At 42.9% G+C, this 16,648-nt stretch overlaps 1 protein-coding gene across 2 annotated transcripts; it reads right to left on the reverse strand.

Annotated features, from left to right (window-relative positions):
- Positions 1–1,731: 1,731 nt before the first annotated feature.
- sp4 (sp4 transcription factor) lies at positions 1,732–16,189 on the reverse strand. 2 transcript variants are annotated; one of them, XM_066675899.1, is made up of 6 exons: positions 15,969–16,189; positions 14,929–15,014; positions 11,574–13,062; positions 6,817–7,021; positions 5,454–5,650; positions 1,732–5,103 (listed from the first exon to the last, which is right to left on the reverse strand). In XM_066675899.1, the coding sequence occupies exons 2-6, from the start codon at positions 14,995–14,997 to the stop codon at positions 4,790–4,792; spliced, it is 2,274 nt and encodes a 757-aa protein (XP_066531996.1). In that variant the 5' UTR covers positions 14,998–15,014; positions 15,969–16,189; the 3' UTR covers positions 1,732–4,789. The 2 variants fall into 2 exon arrangements, with proteins under 2 accessions (XP_066531996.1, XP_066531997.1); XM_066675900.1 differs by lacking the exon at positions 15,969–16,189 and having other exon boundaries at positions 14,929–15,194.
- Between the last annotated feature and the right edge of the window lie 459 nt (positions 16,190–16,648).

The following is a 16,648-nucleotide window of genomic DNA, read 5'->3' on the forward strand; positions in this document are numbered from 1 at the left end:
GGTCCCTTAGTGTCATTCTCCATGGTGGGATTAAATTAACCAAAGGGTTTGGCACAACCCTCCCCATAATAACAGGATATTTAAAGGACCTGCTGGTGCTTTTTATAGGGACACAGACACGCAGTGCTTTTCTCCTTTATTTAACCACCCAGCCTCCTTGTGTTTTGTCTCGCTCTATGAGGGGTCTTTGGATTATTCCAGGGGCAAACTGTATTTAACGAAGTTTGTTAAAGACTTAGCGCTGAGTGTTGCTCTTAGTTTTCATGTAAGTTCTAGAGAAGTCACGGTGTGTGAACAATGTCTGCTGAGTGGTTTGTAACTATAACTATAACAGGTTTAAGGGCTGGATGTGGAAGGTTGGCATTTCCAATAAAGTGGCCAGTGAATGGAAACACCAGGTAGTTGTTTTCTAATAAAGTAGAAGGTAGGCTAGGACGGAGAGATGGAAAACTGACTTTGCATAAGGGAAACTACTTATCTCCTAACATTGAACCATGTACCGGTTTATCAACATGTTCCAGCAGGAGTCGCGTCTCCAGCAAGATTTCCGTGGGTTTACACTTTAATGCGTGTTCATAACTCTCATTTTGGCGGCACGGTGGTGCAGTAGTGTCGCAGTCACACAGCTCCGTGGACCTTGAGGTTGTGGGTTCGGGTCCCACTCTGAGTGACTGACTGTGAGCAGTGGGGTGTGTTCTCCCTGTGTCTGCGTGGGTTTCCTCCCACAGTCCAAAAATCACACACCTGTGAAGGACTGGCACCCGCTCCAGGGTGTATTCCTGCCTTGTGCCCAATGATTCCAGGTAGGCGCTGGACCCACCACGACCCAGAACTGGATACGGATTACAGATAAAGAATGAAAAATTTCATTTTTCTTTTATACTAAAAATAAAAAAAAGTTGAATAGTGGGACTTATATCGGTCAGTGAGTAGGTGTTTCTAATAAAGTGGCCAGTGAATGGAAGTAAGAATACGGAAACTACAATGTTGCAACTAGAGGGTTCTGTCTCTGAACACATGTAATTATATATATATACACACATACACCTATACACATCTTTTGTGTGAAAAATGTGTTTCCAATTTTTAGTTTACTATATCATTTGAAGGCAGCAGTTGTCCTTCACTTTCATAATAAATGAACCAATAGAAATCCTCCAAAATTGCTTGGAATAAAATATATTTACATGGACTTTAACTTTTTTCCTGCTCCTGTAAAGTTACCATTTTTTGAGACGTGTATTTCACCAGACAGTGACAATATAAAGCTCCCAGATTCTGAGTCCTTACAATTAAAGTTGGGCATGTGAGCTCACTGCCCCCTAGTGTCTACTAGTGTGTAAATGTGTGTTTCACTGCACGGATTGGGTTAAATGCAGAGAAAAAAATCCTGTGTGCAAGCACAGTGGCCTATAAGGTGATTCTAATTCTAAAGTAAATGTTTAAATTTGTATGTGGTTGTGATAAATGTAGGTTCATGTGTTGAAATGAAATTGTTCTCAATATAAAAACCCAGGCAGAAACCTCTCCAGACTGAAGTTTACACTCTGTAGCACACGATCAAAGTCTGCTGACCTTATCAGACTCGGTGGACAGCCCACATTCGACATGAGGTTAGAGGTGTTTACATGGAAATGGTCATTTATACCAACAAAATGACAGCAAGATCTGGTAAAGAGCACTGATTGAAGTGAATAATGTGATAGAAACGTTGTATATTTAAGACAGATTTATTCACTTTTAATTTTCCAGTGTTATGCAGGCAGATATTTTTTTAATTTATTTTTATCCCTCTTTTTTATCCATTAACATAACACATTTGTACAAATTTATTTTAAAAATATCAATAAACTGCAGCCTTTTAGGCTAACCTGGCAAAAAAGAAAACATTATCAAATGTCATGAGGACAAACAAACATCTTAGAAAAAGATTTACAAATGAGATGTCACTAGAAAATATTGAAGAAAAGAAAAAAACTGCTCGCCACACAAAATATTACCAAAAAGGACATCTACATTGTTTGGTATCAACCATTCATTATGAACATTTTTTTTCCATGTATTATTGTTATTATTATTAATAATATTTTTTGTCTTCTTTCTTCTGAAACATGTTATGGTGTGAGAAAAAGAGTTGTATAAATTAAAAAAGCTATGGTTATACTTAAAGAAAAAAAAAAAAAAAAAAAAAAAAAAAAAAAGACCACAACTAGAAATCATAAATCATTACTAGAGCGAAAATAAAAGACATGCTGCACATAATCTGACTGGACAGCGTACAATACACAATCAGCGATTTGCAAAAAGGCAAATATTGAAATCAGGATAAATAATAAATTAGCCATATACACAAGTTTGGGTTAAAAGAAAGGGGGGGGGGGGTTGGGCAAGGGAAGGGAAGGGAAAGGAAAAGGAAATAATAAAAAGAAACATTTTCCACAAATAAAAACTCCACGAGACATCTCAGAACACCAAAAAGCTGAGCTAAAGTGGGGCTTTTGGACCCCATCAGATGCAAAAGAAGCAGAAGCAATAAGTGGCCCCGGTTCTGTAAAAGTGAAGTGGATTTGGATTGGTGGGGGCATTGGATGGAGCAAAGAGAGTGGGTGTAAAGCTGATGGAAAAAGTCCCTTTTTTGGGCACAAGGGGGAAGAAGGAAGGCAAACTCTGGGACTGCTAATGTAACATAGGTCACAAGTCTGGGCAGAAAGAGGCAGAAAATAAAACAAAACGCTGATGTCACAAGGTTGATACCCATATATCTTTGTTCCAGTGGGGCTAAAAACAATGCACCCAGCTTGTCCCAACTGGCCACAGTGTTGGCTATTGTAGAAAAGAAATACGGTCGACTCCTAGTATTTTAAAGCCCCCCCAAGTCCACCCCCACGCACCAAAACCATAGAATGGTCCTGCAGTCTGTATTAAGGCATTGTAGTACAGTTTATATGACTTAGACACCAAAAGAGCTTCTTTTTCTGGCTTTTTATTTTTAATTTTTAATTTTTTTTATACACAAGAAGTCTGTTCTGCCCCCTTTTTACTAATGTAAACATGGTTTCGCAAGGATTGTCATTAAAGTATTGCTTTCATTTAACGTAGCAAGTCGTAGAAAGCTAGATTGTTTTTTTTTCCTTCTTAAAACCCCCTTTCTATACATTTTTTCACGTCTTCGGTAGACACATTGTTTCTAAAAGCAACATTTTCTACACAGGAATGCATTGTTTTTAGAACACTTTAAATATGTCATATGTGCTTTTTGTGACCCTTTCAATGTAACTTTCTCAATCTTCTCTCGTTTCTTTATTGAAAGGTTTATTTCACAGCTCATCTAGGAATCTGGTACTGAACACTCCTGGGGCTATTTCGCAAAGCAAGATCTCTCCATTCACAAGAATTGAACAGAATTGAACAGAATCAAATCTGTTCGCTAACTGCATAAGTTTGCTTGTCAGCAAGCTAGACCACCAAATGAAATAGTAGTAAAACAATTACCTCAATAGATAATTGAAGCAATAAGGAGTTAATTCACTTTTCAATAAAATTAAATTACTGAATATTGTAGAACCCACTTCTATAGCCTCTCAGTTAGCTAGAAAAATTAATACTGACAGATGACAGCATTATCTCACTAGCTGAGGGGCTAAATTTAGTATTCCTTAGCAAAATAACTAAATATAACCACATGTAAGAATGTAAATGAACTATATATCAGATATCAGTTACAAAGAAAACCCACTATTACAGAGTACACTAGGTGCCAATCAGTTAGCAATTACCAATTACCAAGCTAAATGATCACAACATAAGCCAGTCTGTTAGCCAAAACATTAGCCAAATGATTAGCTTCACTATTAGTTGGATAGGAGAATAAAACACCAGTCTGTAAGCTTCTTCCTTGGCCTAATAGCTGTGTTAAACAGTAGCCAATCACTTAGCTTGATAAATTAATAGAATAGTTGGCGGTTTGGTCAGCTAGCTTGAAGTACAGAGGTTTTTTATTTATTTCTATATCCAGGAAAATTGCCTGCAGTAAATTTAATTATGCTACTGAAGCATACATTGGAACGTAGTAAACAACTGAAGCTAAAGGGCTAAGTAACTTTATTTCTTGACAAGCCTGACTTTTGGCTTAAGTTTAGTCAGAAATCCTGCTTTGTGAAATATCGCCTGTTGTTTTCTCATGTGATGAAATTATCAGATTTGAGAGCAGTGATGATCCTAAGGTTTATCAAGGAGCTGAGCAATTGAGGATCATGAAAAAAGTCTGGGTTCAATTCCCTCAGTCATCTGTGTTGAAATCCACAGATTATCACCCATTTGCCCCTCTGTAAAACTAGATAACTGCTTGTCCCCAACTTCAACAAGCTGATCAGGTTGTAGAATCGTCCAATGATCAATCTGACAAAAAGTTATACAGTTTTGTGCATAGAAACAGATTTTTTTCTTTTTTAATCCTAAAGAAAGACTCCTCATAGTGGATTTTTTTATACTGGGAAACGATCTCTCCTTGTGCTACTGTAAATAGGACATACTCCATCTCATTATTACCAATAGCTATTTGTATGTCTTATAAAATCCAAATGGTATTTCTCCATTTTCTTTAGATTCCTCTTTTGTATTATAATATTTTATACTTTTAGATTTAATCAAAAAAAAAAAAAAAAAAAGAAATCAGGTGCACTCAAACAGCTGTCCATTTTCATTAGAAAAGGAACAACGGAAAAACAGAAATGTACAACTGAAACCAAAATAAAAAGTGGTGCTTTTAGCCAAGGAGTTGTGGGAGGAGCTACTTGAACTCCTCCTCTAGATTGTTAGATGTTGTGGGCGTGGCCGGGTTGGAATCCTGGGAAAGAGGCGCCACAGTGACGATCCTGGGCGAACCGAGGCCTTCCTCCACCTCATCCTCCTGAGAAAGAGGGGCCACGGTGACGATCCTGGGCGAACCAAGGCCTTCCTCTACTTCATCCTCCATGTCCTCCGTGGTCAGGATGGCCAAAGCTGTGCCGCCTTTTTTGTTCTGGTGGGTTTTGATGTGCTTTGACAGGTGGTCGCTCCTCATGAATCTCTTGGAACATTCTGGACACTCGAACCTTTTCTCACCTGATGATCAGATTAGATTTATATTTTATTGATCCAAGTAGAAAACTTTGTGTTCAAGCAGTTCTGCATTAGTTCTGGATCACAGACAGCACCCCAACACATCTCATCCGAACTTCCACTATTCTAGAGCCCAAAGCACACGGGTTGAGCCTCTAACTAAACACTTGGTATAGGACATGGTGGCATTAGAGCACCCTGTTCTACAAGGCAATTGTTTTCTCTGTGTGGGTGCTGCAAAACACACCTGTGTTATATTGCATTTCACCATGATAATCTACATAATTTTGTACGTAGGCTTGTATATGAGCATGCATATCTGGTTCAGTTTGTGTGTGTGTGTGTGTATATACCTGTATGCGTCCTACGATGCCGCTGTAACTCGTCACTCCTAGTGAAGCGCTTTCCGCAGAATATCCAGTTGCAGACGAAGGGTCTCTCCCCCGTATGCCAGCGTAGGTGAGCCCTCAGGTGAGACGTCTTCCCGTAAACCTTCCCACAGCCCACCATGTGACACACATGCTGCTTCTTCTTTGATGGATCACTGTTTCTATGGGAAAACACACAGAAACATTTAAACATGAGAGTGGAGGTGTAAACTCAGGGATGCAAATCAAACAATCTTGATTAATCGGAGGTCCTTGACATGTGTTTTAAGCATTTGGTACCAAATGTTGATAAACAGCTTGAGTTAAAATAAACCAACATTACTCACTGCTGCTCCCTAGAGGTGTTAAACATCAAATAAAGAAGCAGAATTCATTATTGCCTGTTTAGGGGGTTAAACATCAGACACACAAACATCCAAACACGATTCACTGCTGTTTCTAGGGTCATTTACAAACTTTCTAAAGACTATGTAACTACAGTAACTCATTAAATGAATGAAAACTCCATTAACATTTGGTCAGGATGTAGACTTATGCTGGTCAAATGATTGCCAGGAGCTTGTTGCGTGATGTTCAGTTTGCACACTGGCTGTGAATCCAAGGTTAATTTAATCTTAAACTTCATTAACATCTATATTTTAAGTGAACCATATAATAATCACAACGTGTGTGTAGCTCCATTATTTAGCAACTCTATTATTTTTACCCGTCATCAGGAAGTGTATTAAAATGGAAACCAGCAATAGTTTCACATTTTGCTCTAGAGATTTAGAGATTTAATCTCCACTCTCTTTCACTCTTGGCAGAATTTGCCCTTTTCCATTAATGGTGCTTTCACTTCTCAAACTCAAATCTACGTTTTTATGAAACCTAGCATGAATCAACAAAACTGTCTGTGATACCACCCCTTTATGTTTAACTAATTAGTTACATGAGGTGTCCTTTAGCTTGTTTGGAACAAAACCCTGCTACACCAGCCACTCTCAAATAAGACTGGAACTCCCTACACCACCATAACACTTTTATAAGTAAGTATCTTAAAGAGATTTTATATTTCCAAATGTTTTTAGACAACCCTTATATTTAGTTAATAGGTTCATGTACAAAGTATAGAAATAGAAATAGAAATAGGAGGCTCTGGAGCCACTGCACATGCTCAGTGCCAAGAGTCGTGTACAGGGGTGTAACCCTCGATTCAGATTCATATCCAATTACTCTACACAGTCTTGCCTGAAGTTACTAGGGAACCCCCTACTGCTTTTACTAAAACCATTGTGTGTCCTGAAACTGTGAAACTACTGTAGTTGTTATATTTTTCTGGACGCACCTGCCCTCTCCGTCCCTGCAGTTCGGACACGAGCAGGCTACTCTGCGCAGTCTCTTGCTGGGTTGACCTTCCTGCTCCGTGGGGCTCTGAGCTTGACCCATCTGCTCCAGATTCACTGCATTCAGGGTGGTGTTAGATATGTTCCCCAAAGTGACAGTCACTGGTGCTGGCTGAACTTTAACTCCGGCCTGACCCTGCTGCTGACCTGCAGCGAGAAAAGGAAATGTTATGCATTAGCGGACAGCAAAGTCGTGATGTTTTATCATTGTTTTATCAGCTGTGAGGCATCTTTGTGAGTTTGTATAAATTGTATATGTTTATGAGTACTGGATATCTTAGTATCTTTACACTAAGTAAAGAAACGCTCAATGCAATCTGAGTAGCTCCGCCCCCAGTGCTACAAATGATCATCTTACAGTGAGTTACTGTATTTTAATTGCATATTAAATTATGAGACTATAAGACATAACACATGAGGTAGAAAATAAAATCTAAAACAAACAAGTAAATATCAGGCCCACCAGCTATTAATGTTATATATTTTCTATGCAATTCTGACAACTGAACGACACAGAACTGTGACAGCCATGCTGCAGAAATGAGACCGCCTCTGATATTTGGGAGCAGAACATAAAAGGGAAGTGACTACAAAATCTGGAGGTTTAAAAACAGACACGCCTAATCAAAACTGAAGGGCTAATAATGGGTAATAAACACAGTGCGACCTCTGTGGGGGACAGCTGCGTGTCCTGACATGCCTGTGAATCTTTGCACCTGAAACTTTTGGTGGCTGAGCTAAAGTTTACTTTTCAGGACAAGGGCAAGTGCACAGAGAACGGAGTGAGGAGAAATAGTCAGCAGACATCTGCATCTGCTTATGGTAGACTGGAGCTCTGTCAAAATGCAGCGCACACTTTAATAATGCTTCAGCTCGGCTTTTTACTGAAGAATTCAGTGCTATTCTGAGCTAAAACTGAGACAGGAAAATCTACTTTTTATACCGTCTAAAGATTTTTTCTGACTTCCCCAGAGCAAATTCCCTGTAAGCAAAGGACAGGCCACAGTAAACCTGCATGGATCCACAAATGTGTATAAAAACAGGGTATTCATTTTATTTTTAAAAGCTCACACAGCACAGTTTCAAATCTACCACCGTTTAGTAATCCATTTTTTTTCCTCAATGCATTCTCAAATTTATATCTTAGCCACACCTCTGTAACTTTAATTTTATTTCCCAAACAATCATTAAGATTTTAATGAATGATATGCTTTTGTAGCCCAATTTGCCAGTTTAGATTCAAGCCGTTTCAGGGACTCCTGACTTCCTGGATTTATAAAACCTTGCACATTTACAGTGTTTTATGCTGTGCATAACCTATTAATTATAATATACATAGTAATGTTCTTATGCTTTCCATGTGACTTGATCTGATCAGCGATTATTTAGTGAATCATTATTGATCAGAAATATTAAAGAACATTGAGTTAGAAGGAAAAAATAAATTATTGCTAAATCCTTTGTGAACATGCCTACTCTCCTCCTACAGAGTTTCCAGTTCACAAATTAGGAAAACACCCCTCTGATGATGTAATCTGAAGGTGTGAAGGTTTTTTTTTCGATAACTACAAACACCCTAGGAAGGACAGACAAAGGCTGACTACATGAAATGTGTTTCTTTTTTCTTTTTCTGCTAGCTGGCAAATACAGGAAGAGGTCAGATATCACCTCTGTGTTTATCAGCCTGTACCAGTGGGGTATCAGTGTAAATTCCCCATCAACATTCTTTCATAATCAATGTCGTCAACAAATGTTCAACTTTGCTCACTAACTACAGCTATACACGCACAGCAAATCATTCATTGTAATCATTTCTCCAGTTCAGGCCCTGGAGGGGCTACCAGTCCTTCACAGGGCAACACACACTCACACATTTACACCTATGGATACTTTTGAGTCACCAATCCACCTACCAACGTGTGTTTTTGGACCGTGGGAGGAAACCCACGCAGAAACAGGGAGAACACACCACACTCCTCACAGAAAGTCACCCGAAGGAAACCCACGCAGAAACAGGGAGAACACACCACACTCCTCACAGACAGTCACCCGGAGGAAACCCACGCAGACACAGGGAGAACACACCACACTCCTCACAGACAGTCACCCGGAGGAAACCCACGCAGAAACAGGGAGAACACACCTCACTCCTCACAGACAGTCACCCGGAGGAAACCCACGCAGAAACAGGGAGAACACACCACACTCCTCACAGAAAGTCACCCGAAGGAAACCCACGCAGAAACAGGGAGAACACACCACACTCCTCACAGACAGTCACCCGGAGGAAACCCACGCAGAAACAGGGAGAACACACCACACTCCTCACAGACAGTCACCCGGAGGAAACCCACGCAGAAACAGGGAGAACACACCACACTCCTCACAGAAAGTCACCCGAAGGAAACCCACGCAGAAACAGGGAGAACACACCACACTCCTCACAGACAGTCACCCGGAGGAAACCCACGCAGAAACAGGGAGAACATCCCACACTCCTCACAGATAGTCATCCGGAGGAAACCCACGCAGACACAGGGAGAACACACCACACTCCTCACAGACAGTCACCCGGAGGAAACCCACGCAGACACAGGGAGAACACACCAACTCCTCACAGACAGTCACCCAGAGGAAACCCACGCAGACCCAGGGAGAACACACCACACTCCTCACAGACAGTCACCTGGAGGAAACCCACGCAGACCCAGGGAGAACACACCACACTCCTCACAAACAGTCACCCGGAGGAAACCCACGCAGACACAGGGAGAACACACCACACTCCTCACAGACAGTCACCCGGAGGAAACCCACGCAGACACAGGGAGAACACACCACACTCCTCACAAACAGTCACCTGGAGGAAACCCACGCAGACCCAGGGAGAACGCACCACACTTCTCACAGACAGTCACCCGGAAGAAACCCACGCAGACACGGGGAGAACACACCACACTCCTCACAGACAGTCACCTGGAGGAAACCCACGCAGACCCAGGGAGAACACACCACACTCCTCACAGGCAGTCACCCGGAGCGGGACTCAAACCCACAACCTCCATGTACCTGGAGCTGTGTGACTGAGACACTACCTGCTGCACCACCGTACCTCCCTCTACACATATATTAATACTGTCCAATTAAAAGCAGCTGTGTGAAAATGTCATGATGAATAGACCAATAAAAGAGCTCCAAAATGTATTAGAATAAAATATTTTACACTGACTTGCTTTGAAAGGTGAGTTTTTTTGCTTCTCGTGTTTTACTTACTAATTACTAATAATTAGGAAGATACATGTTTATAATGTGAAAGCGTCTATATATGTATGTATGTATGTATGTTTAAGTTCAGTACACAATAGCGGTGGACATATGGAGCTTTTCCACGCTTTTCCACCGGGATCAGCTCCACCCGATTCGGCTCGCTTTTAATTTGTTGTTGTTCCACTAGCACAGCTCCCCCCGCATAATAGAGCCGTTGTTGCACGTTTGGCTTTTGCTGGAGATTTTTGTTGGCCGCTGACCCAAGGAGCATTTGAATCTCTTCAAAACACCTAGGGCTAATGTCACGAGCTGCTCATTAAAAACTAATTTCAAAGAATTTACAAGCAGTCGAATTTGTGCTGGAGCGCTGTATTTTGTCATGATTGACAGATCTCTCTGGCCAATCGGTGTTCTGCAGGGTGTACTCGGCTTGGTTGAAACTGTAACCGAGCAGGGACTGAAAAAGTACCTGGTTACATGGACCAGGACCAGATATGGCCAGTGGAAAAACAAAAGATCTAGGCTGAGTTGAGTCGTCTTAGTTTCATGCATTGGAAAAGCACCATTCGGTCCCTGGTACCTTAAACAGGGTTCTTTTCTAGTCTCAGCTTCTGGTTCCAAACAATCGGAGTAGGGACTAAACCGTGACAAGTAAACCTTTCAGAGTTCTGATTGGCCAGTGGGATTTGACAATCACAGTGAAATGCAGACGTCCAGCACAAACACGCCATCGGTAAGATCTCCAAGCTACAGCAAAAATCACATTTGTTTATATTCGACTCACAGTCACAGCCTGCAAAATTTCACCATAATGTTTTAAAGAGGTTCACCTTGAATCTGTGGCTGATGGAACAAGGAAGGAAAAAACTCCCTATCTGAACTGATGACAAAGCTGTGTTCAGTCCCAAAAAACAAAAACAACCTGCGTGTACACAATAAGTAAACAACGCTTAACCTTACAGCCGTAGTTTTTGTTGTGGTTCCCAAACGACTGGTTTTGCAATGTTGGGGAGCTGTGCTTGTGGATAAGCTACCAGGGACCAGGTCCCAAAATACGTGTAGAGCTGAGCAGTAGTTTACCATGCACGGAAAAGCACCAAACGAAGCTGAAATCATATCAGTGTCAGCATTTGTTTTAAAAATTATACATCAGTCCTGTTCGGAAGGTTAGATCTGATCATCTTTGGCTAATCGGTGATGACATTCTGCTTAACCCACGATGAACTACTGTTGGTGTGTGTTTTAAACATTCTTCCAGACTTGTAACCCTCTACAAATTAGCATTACATTTCTCATTCGTATGTGTCCAAATCTGCACAAGTTTGCTCATGCTGTATTTCTGCATAAGCCCACAATTACAATATCACTGCATCCATAACACAGGATCTGGCAACAGGCGGCTATTCAAATCTCACTAAACAGGAAAACTTACTCTGCACCCCTGTGATGGTGAGGGGCACTCCCTGTACTTGAACTCCCTGAACCCCAGCGGTGCCCAGGCCTGCGATGTTGACCGTCTGCACGCCCGTCCCGGACGTCAGCTGGGCTGCATTCAGGGTGATGGGTGTCCCTCCGATGGTGAGTGGCGCGAGCTGCGTGATGCCACCAGTGCTGGAGGCCACAGGGGCAAGGGTGAGCTGCTGGGGGACGCCGGCGTTTTGCACCTGTACCGTCTGCCAACTTATCTGCCCTGTGGGTGTGACCGTAGGCGTCCTTATCAGCACCTGTGCTGGGTTCTGGAAGGCCTGAAGCTGCACGTTCTGCTGGACTGGCTGCAAAGTCTGGATGGAGCCCTGGATCAACTGCTGCTGCTGTTGTTGCTGTTGTTGCTGGGGCTGGATCTGGATCTGCTGCAACATCGGCGGTCCGACGATCTGGAACTGTTGAACCTGAGTCGGCTGCTCCTGTGGCTGGAGCCCATTGGACTGGTTCGCGCCCTGGGCTTCCATGCTCTGGCCATCTTTCTGGCCGTCTGTTTCCGATGTGGTAGCAGTGGTGTCTGCGGAAGCCGTGGTGACAGAATCGCCAGCCCCAGCTGTCGTTGTGCTAGTAGCCACCATTGACTCGGACACACTCACTGCACTCGTGACAGGTGTGGCGGCTATCAACTGGTTACCATTGGCAACACTTCCGTCGCTCGTCTGGATCAGCTGGACCGACCCGCCACTCGCCGTGACGTTGTTGATGACCGGCAGAGCAAGGGTCACTCCGCCAATGTTTATGGGCAATGTAGTCACCACAGGGGCTTGTGCACCTTGGATGGTCTGCACCTGAAGAGGGAAAGAGGGCCGTATCTGCAGAGGGATGGCCTGACTGGTCATGTTTTGGGCCATAATGCTAGCGGATGCTGTCCTCTGAGGGGTGGCCAGGATGGCTTGGTTGTTGCCGGCAGGGATGAGCTGAATTTGCTCAGGCTGGACGCTTAAGGCTGTGGCGTTGCTGGGGTTTATCTGGATCTGCTGACCGTCAGAGGTCTGGAGGTGGGGGATCACCTGATACTGTATCCCTCCGGTTGAATTGGGCATGTTCTGAACTTGGATGATTTGAAACTGCTGGCCTTGCTGCTGCTGCTGTCCAATCGATGCATTGTTTGCGGCGACTGCTTTGATCTTTCGGCCCGACGTGCCGTCCATGGTGACCACGTTGGCGGTTGTTGCCACTGTGGCCACCCCTGTCACCTGGACGTTGTCCTTTCCGACTGTGGTGGCGGTGGCCGGAGAAGCGGGGATGATCTGCCAGCCATTCCCTGTGAACTGAGCAGGGAGGAGTTCCAGCTGCTGAGGAGGGTTCTGGAGCTGGACCAGACCCTGGCTAGGGTCAATTATAATTTGTTGGGGGGCTCCAGCTTGGCCCTCCCCTCCCACACCTCCTATTTTACTGCATGTGGCGGCGAGAAGAGCAAGAGGAGACGGCTGTGAGTCCTGAGAGATAGGAGAGAGAAAACGAGAGAGAGAGAGAAAAAAGATGAGCTGTCAATGTCAGCAGATGTGGGCGGGATTACAGGAAGAGTGGGTGGGTGCGTGTGAACCACAGTTTCTCCATTTCCCGACAAGGGGCCATGAGAACCATGCAATTTATTTCTAAAACTGGGTCACAGCAACAGCAAATGATGAACCACATACACAAGATAATAAAATTAATGGTTATGATAAGAAATATGACATAATCACATCGCAACTGATGTTGCTGATGAAAGATTAGTCTCCAAACAGGAAAAAGACCCTTTAAACTGGGGCCTAACACGTCTGCAATGTTGGAAGCAGTCGGACACCCCTGAGTAAATTACAATTAATATTACATACCAATTTATATAGCAATTTTATAACTGAATATATGATAACAGACGTTTTTTTTGCTGATTTTAGTACATAAATAATTAATAAACCTATTTGCCAACATTTGTACAGGCCACATTTCATTTTAGTTCACGTGTAATATGTTAAATTCAGAAACTATGCAAAATTACACATTCAGATCTGCACAAAAGTGTCCTCTGAAAAGAATGTGAATGTATTTTCACTTTGAAATGAACCAAGGCTTTTGCACAGGATGGTACATACAACACACACCTGTGGTTACATTTCCCATAATAGGTTTGGCCCCATTCAGAGCGGAGTTAGAAATGCTTTTTGAGGGGATTTTATTTTACGATCCATAAACAACCACCCAACACAATTACCCGACCTCACTAATGATTTCTTGATTGTATACAATCAAATAATCACATAAATGTTCCATTTAGTGCATTGGTTCCTAGAGGAGTAGAGGGGGGGCAAACTATCCATCTATTTACGCTTTTCAGTGTGGATTAACTGTTGTGTGACAATTAATAAAGTAACAGTTGTAATATTAGTTAATACTAATGGAGTGTGGATTAATACAAAATTAATGAATGGCCTTGGCCAGTGAATGATTATAGGACCGTGACCAGGTTGTGTGAGTCCAGATTCCAGTCCTGGATTTTGTAAGGATGGGTGCATTACAATGAAAAATGTCAGCCATGGGCGGAAAAAAATCACTATCTATAATATGTCATCAATAACATAGGTCTGAAAGGTCCCAGTTTCCAGTCGTGGGTTTTGTAATCAACGGTAGGTGTGACATCAAGCTGCCAATCAATTGCATCAACAGTTTGATTAACTATGTGCAATTCAAAAACCCAGTCTGATGTCCTTGACTGATAATGTAAGTTGGAGTGTGTTATTTTTATAAAATATATAACCAACAAATCTCATATACTATCATCATAACATCATTATATTAAATTATGCTCATTTAAAGTCCTTTGTTTCTGTGTATAATTGGATTTTTAAAAGTTCTGCAAATTTACCTCACATCATTTGAAGCAGATATATGTCAGTGCAGTAAATGCACATCTCAATGTGTAAAATAAAGAAGCAAAAGTTTAAAACGAATGCAATAAATGCGACGAAAGCAGGTAGCTGTGTGTAGGAAATGAGCTAGAGCTAAAACTAAGACATGCAAATTAGGAAGTGACTGTAGTGGAAGGCTGTATGTCAAATGGCTCACTACGCCCTACGTAGTGCACTGTGTAGGACGCGAAATAAAGGCGTTCACATATAAAAAAAATACACCTCTACAAGAGGTGTAACATTGTTAATTTGAACACAGACACGTTAGACGAATCCTTATTGATCAAAATAGGGTACAATTATATTCACTTACTGACTTGTGTGGTGCACTACAGGGGAGTTTAGACTCGGATTGGGTCTGACCCCAGTTGAAAAGGCTTTCCCAGAGAGTATAAAACAAATGACATTTCATACCTGTGTTCCTGGAGTTTTCCCTTTAGTGGCTCTTTCTCCTCCACCTGCTTTCCCCCCGTCTGTGGCCATCGCTTCTTTCTTTTGCTCTGCGAAGAGGAGGTCATTTCAGTGAGAAATGGGAACGAAAATATCGGCGGTGAAGGCTAAAAACGAGAGGTGTTTAATGCTGAATATCAGAGGGAGAGGGAGATAACGTTTGGCAGCTCCTCCATAAAGTGCTGAAGTCCTTAGAAAGGGGGAGGGCTTTGTAGCAACGGGAAGACAAAATAATAACAACAACAACACAGTGCGCAGTCTTTACACAGCCTTTCCCAAATTATTCCCAAATTTAAAAAAAATGAGAAGGGAATTATTTAAAAAAAAAGGACAAAAACAAGACGACGGTGCATGGACAGAAAGAGAGGAAGCAGGAGAAACAGAAAGATAGAGGGACAGACAAGCAGAAAGAGGGGTGGAGACGTTAAAGGGGGAGGGAGGGTACGTACCACTCATCCCGCATTAATAAAACCGGAGAGGAGTTGTTAAAGAGTGGGAAAAAAAGAGAAGGCCGGCCGCGGCGGAGGTAGAGGCAGGAGGCAGAAGGCAGGCAGAAGCCCGCAGAAGGACGGCCTATTTTTTTTTCCCTCCCCGCGAATGGCTGCTGGGCCCCGCGCCGTGCGCTAAACGCGCGCAGTGACGCACAGGCCCAGCCCCGCCACGGAGGAAGGGCGGTACCGAGAGAGCGGCTCAGACACAGCTACGAATAAAAAAACCACAAGCCTACGCAGCTCAAAAGAGGGCTCATACCCTGCTGACCGACCTGTGACGTGTGTATGCTTTGCTTGTTTTGTGCTCGCTTTGTTTGTTTGTTTGTTTGTGTTTCCCCCCGCGCGTCCGCAAGCAAAAAAGGCTCTCCGACGAAAACGCGTCCAAATCCGAGGCTCCTGCCTTTTGCGCGAAGGCCCACCCACTTCTATTTAAATATCAAGCCAAACGGCAACAAATATACGCCCTTTTCTATCGCTCCTGTTCTGGGTTTGTGTTTTGAAGCACACTCTTACTTATTTTCCGCGTGTCCTCCGTGCGTCCTCCTCCTGCGCTCACTTTTGTATCTTGCAAATATAAAACACACTTTGCACAATTGCATTACACTGCTACGGGTCTTTTTTCCTTGTGGGCGGACGCTCTCCGCCCACATATTCAGATTGGACGCGAACGGAAAGAAGGCATGGGAGTTGTAGTTTCACGCGCCTTCGTTTCCTACTCTTCTGTGCTTATCGTAGACTACAACTCCCAGCAGGCCTAGCGGCAGAAGGCGCGGGGGTGTTTTCAGGTTCGGTTGAAGGGGATGAAGAAGGGCGGTGACTTGTGCAATGTGGGGGTTGGGCGAATGGAAGCGGGTGGACCTCTCTTTTCCCCCATGCCACTGTCACAGCCACATTCTTACAACGCTTTTCGCTCATTAAGAGTGAGACACAGCAGCGCGAGACAGTTAGAACCGTCCACAGCCACAGAGTCCTCCACACTGGAGACACGTACAGTTAGTGTGTATTTGGCCTGAGTGTCATTCACTCGAAGGTACTTTCTGTCGTGCCTCGGGCCTCAGCTGGACATTTAGACGTTACAGGTGCACACTAAGTAGTGGTAAATACTTAAAGAATAATCTCACATCCCCATGTAAACTACCTGATTACAAAAATATATTTAGAGTATGTCTTCTAAAGCTAATTTGTATATATTA

Source organism: Hoplias malabaricus, chromosome 6 (assembly GCF_029633855.1).
Source record: "Hoplias malabaricus isolate fHopMal1 chromosome 6, fHopMal1.hap1, whole genome shotgun sequence".
In the NCBI taxonomy this organism is placed as follows: Eukaryota; Metazoa; Chordata; class Actinopteri; order Characiformes; family Erythrinidae; genus Hoplias; species Hoplias malabaricus.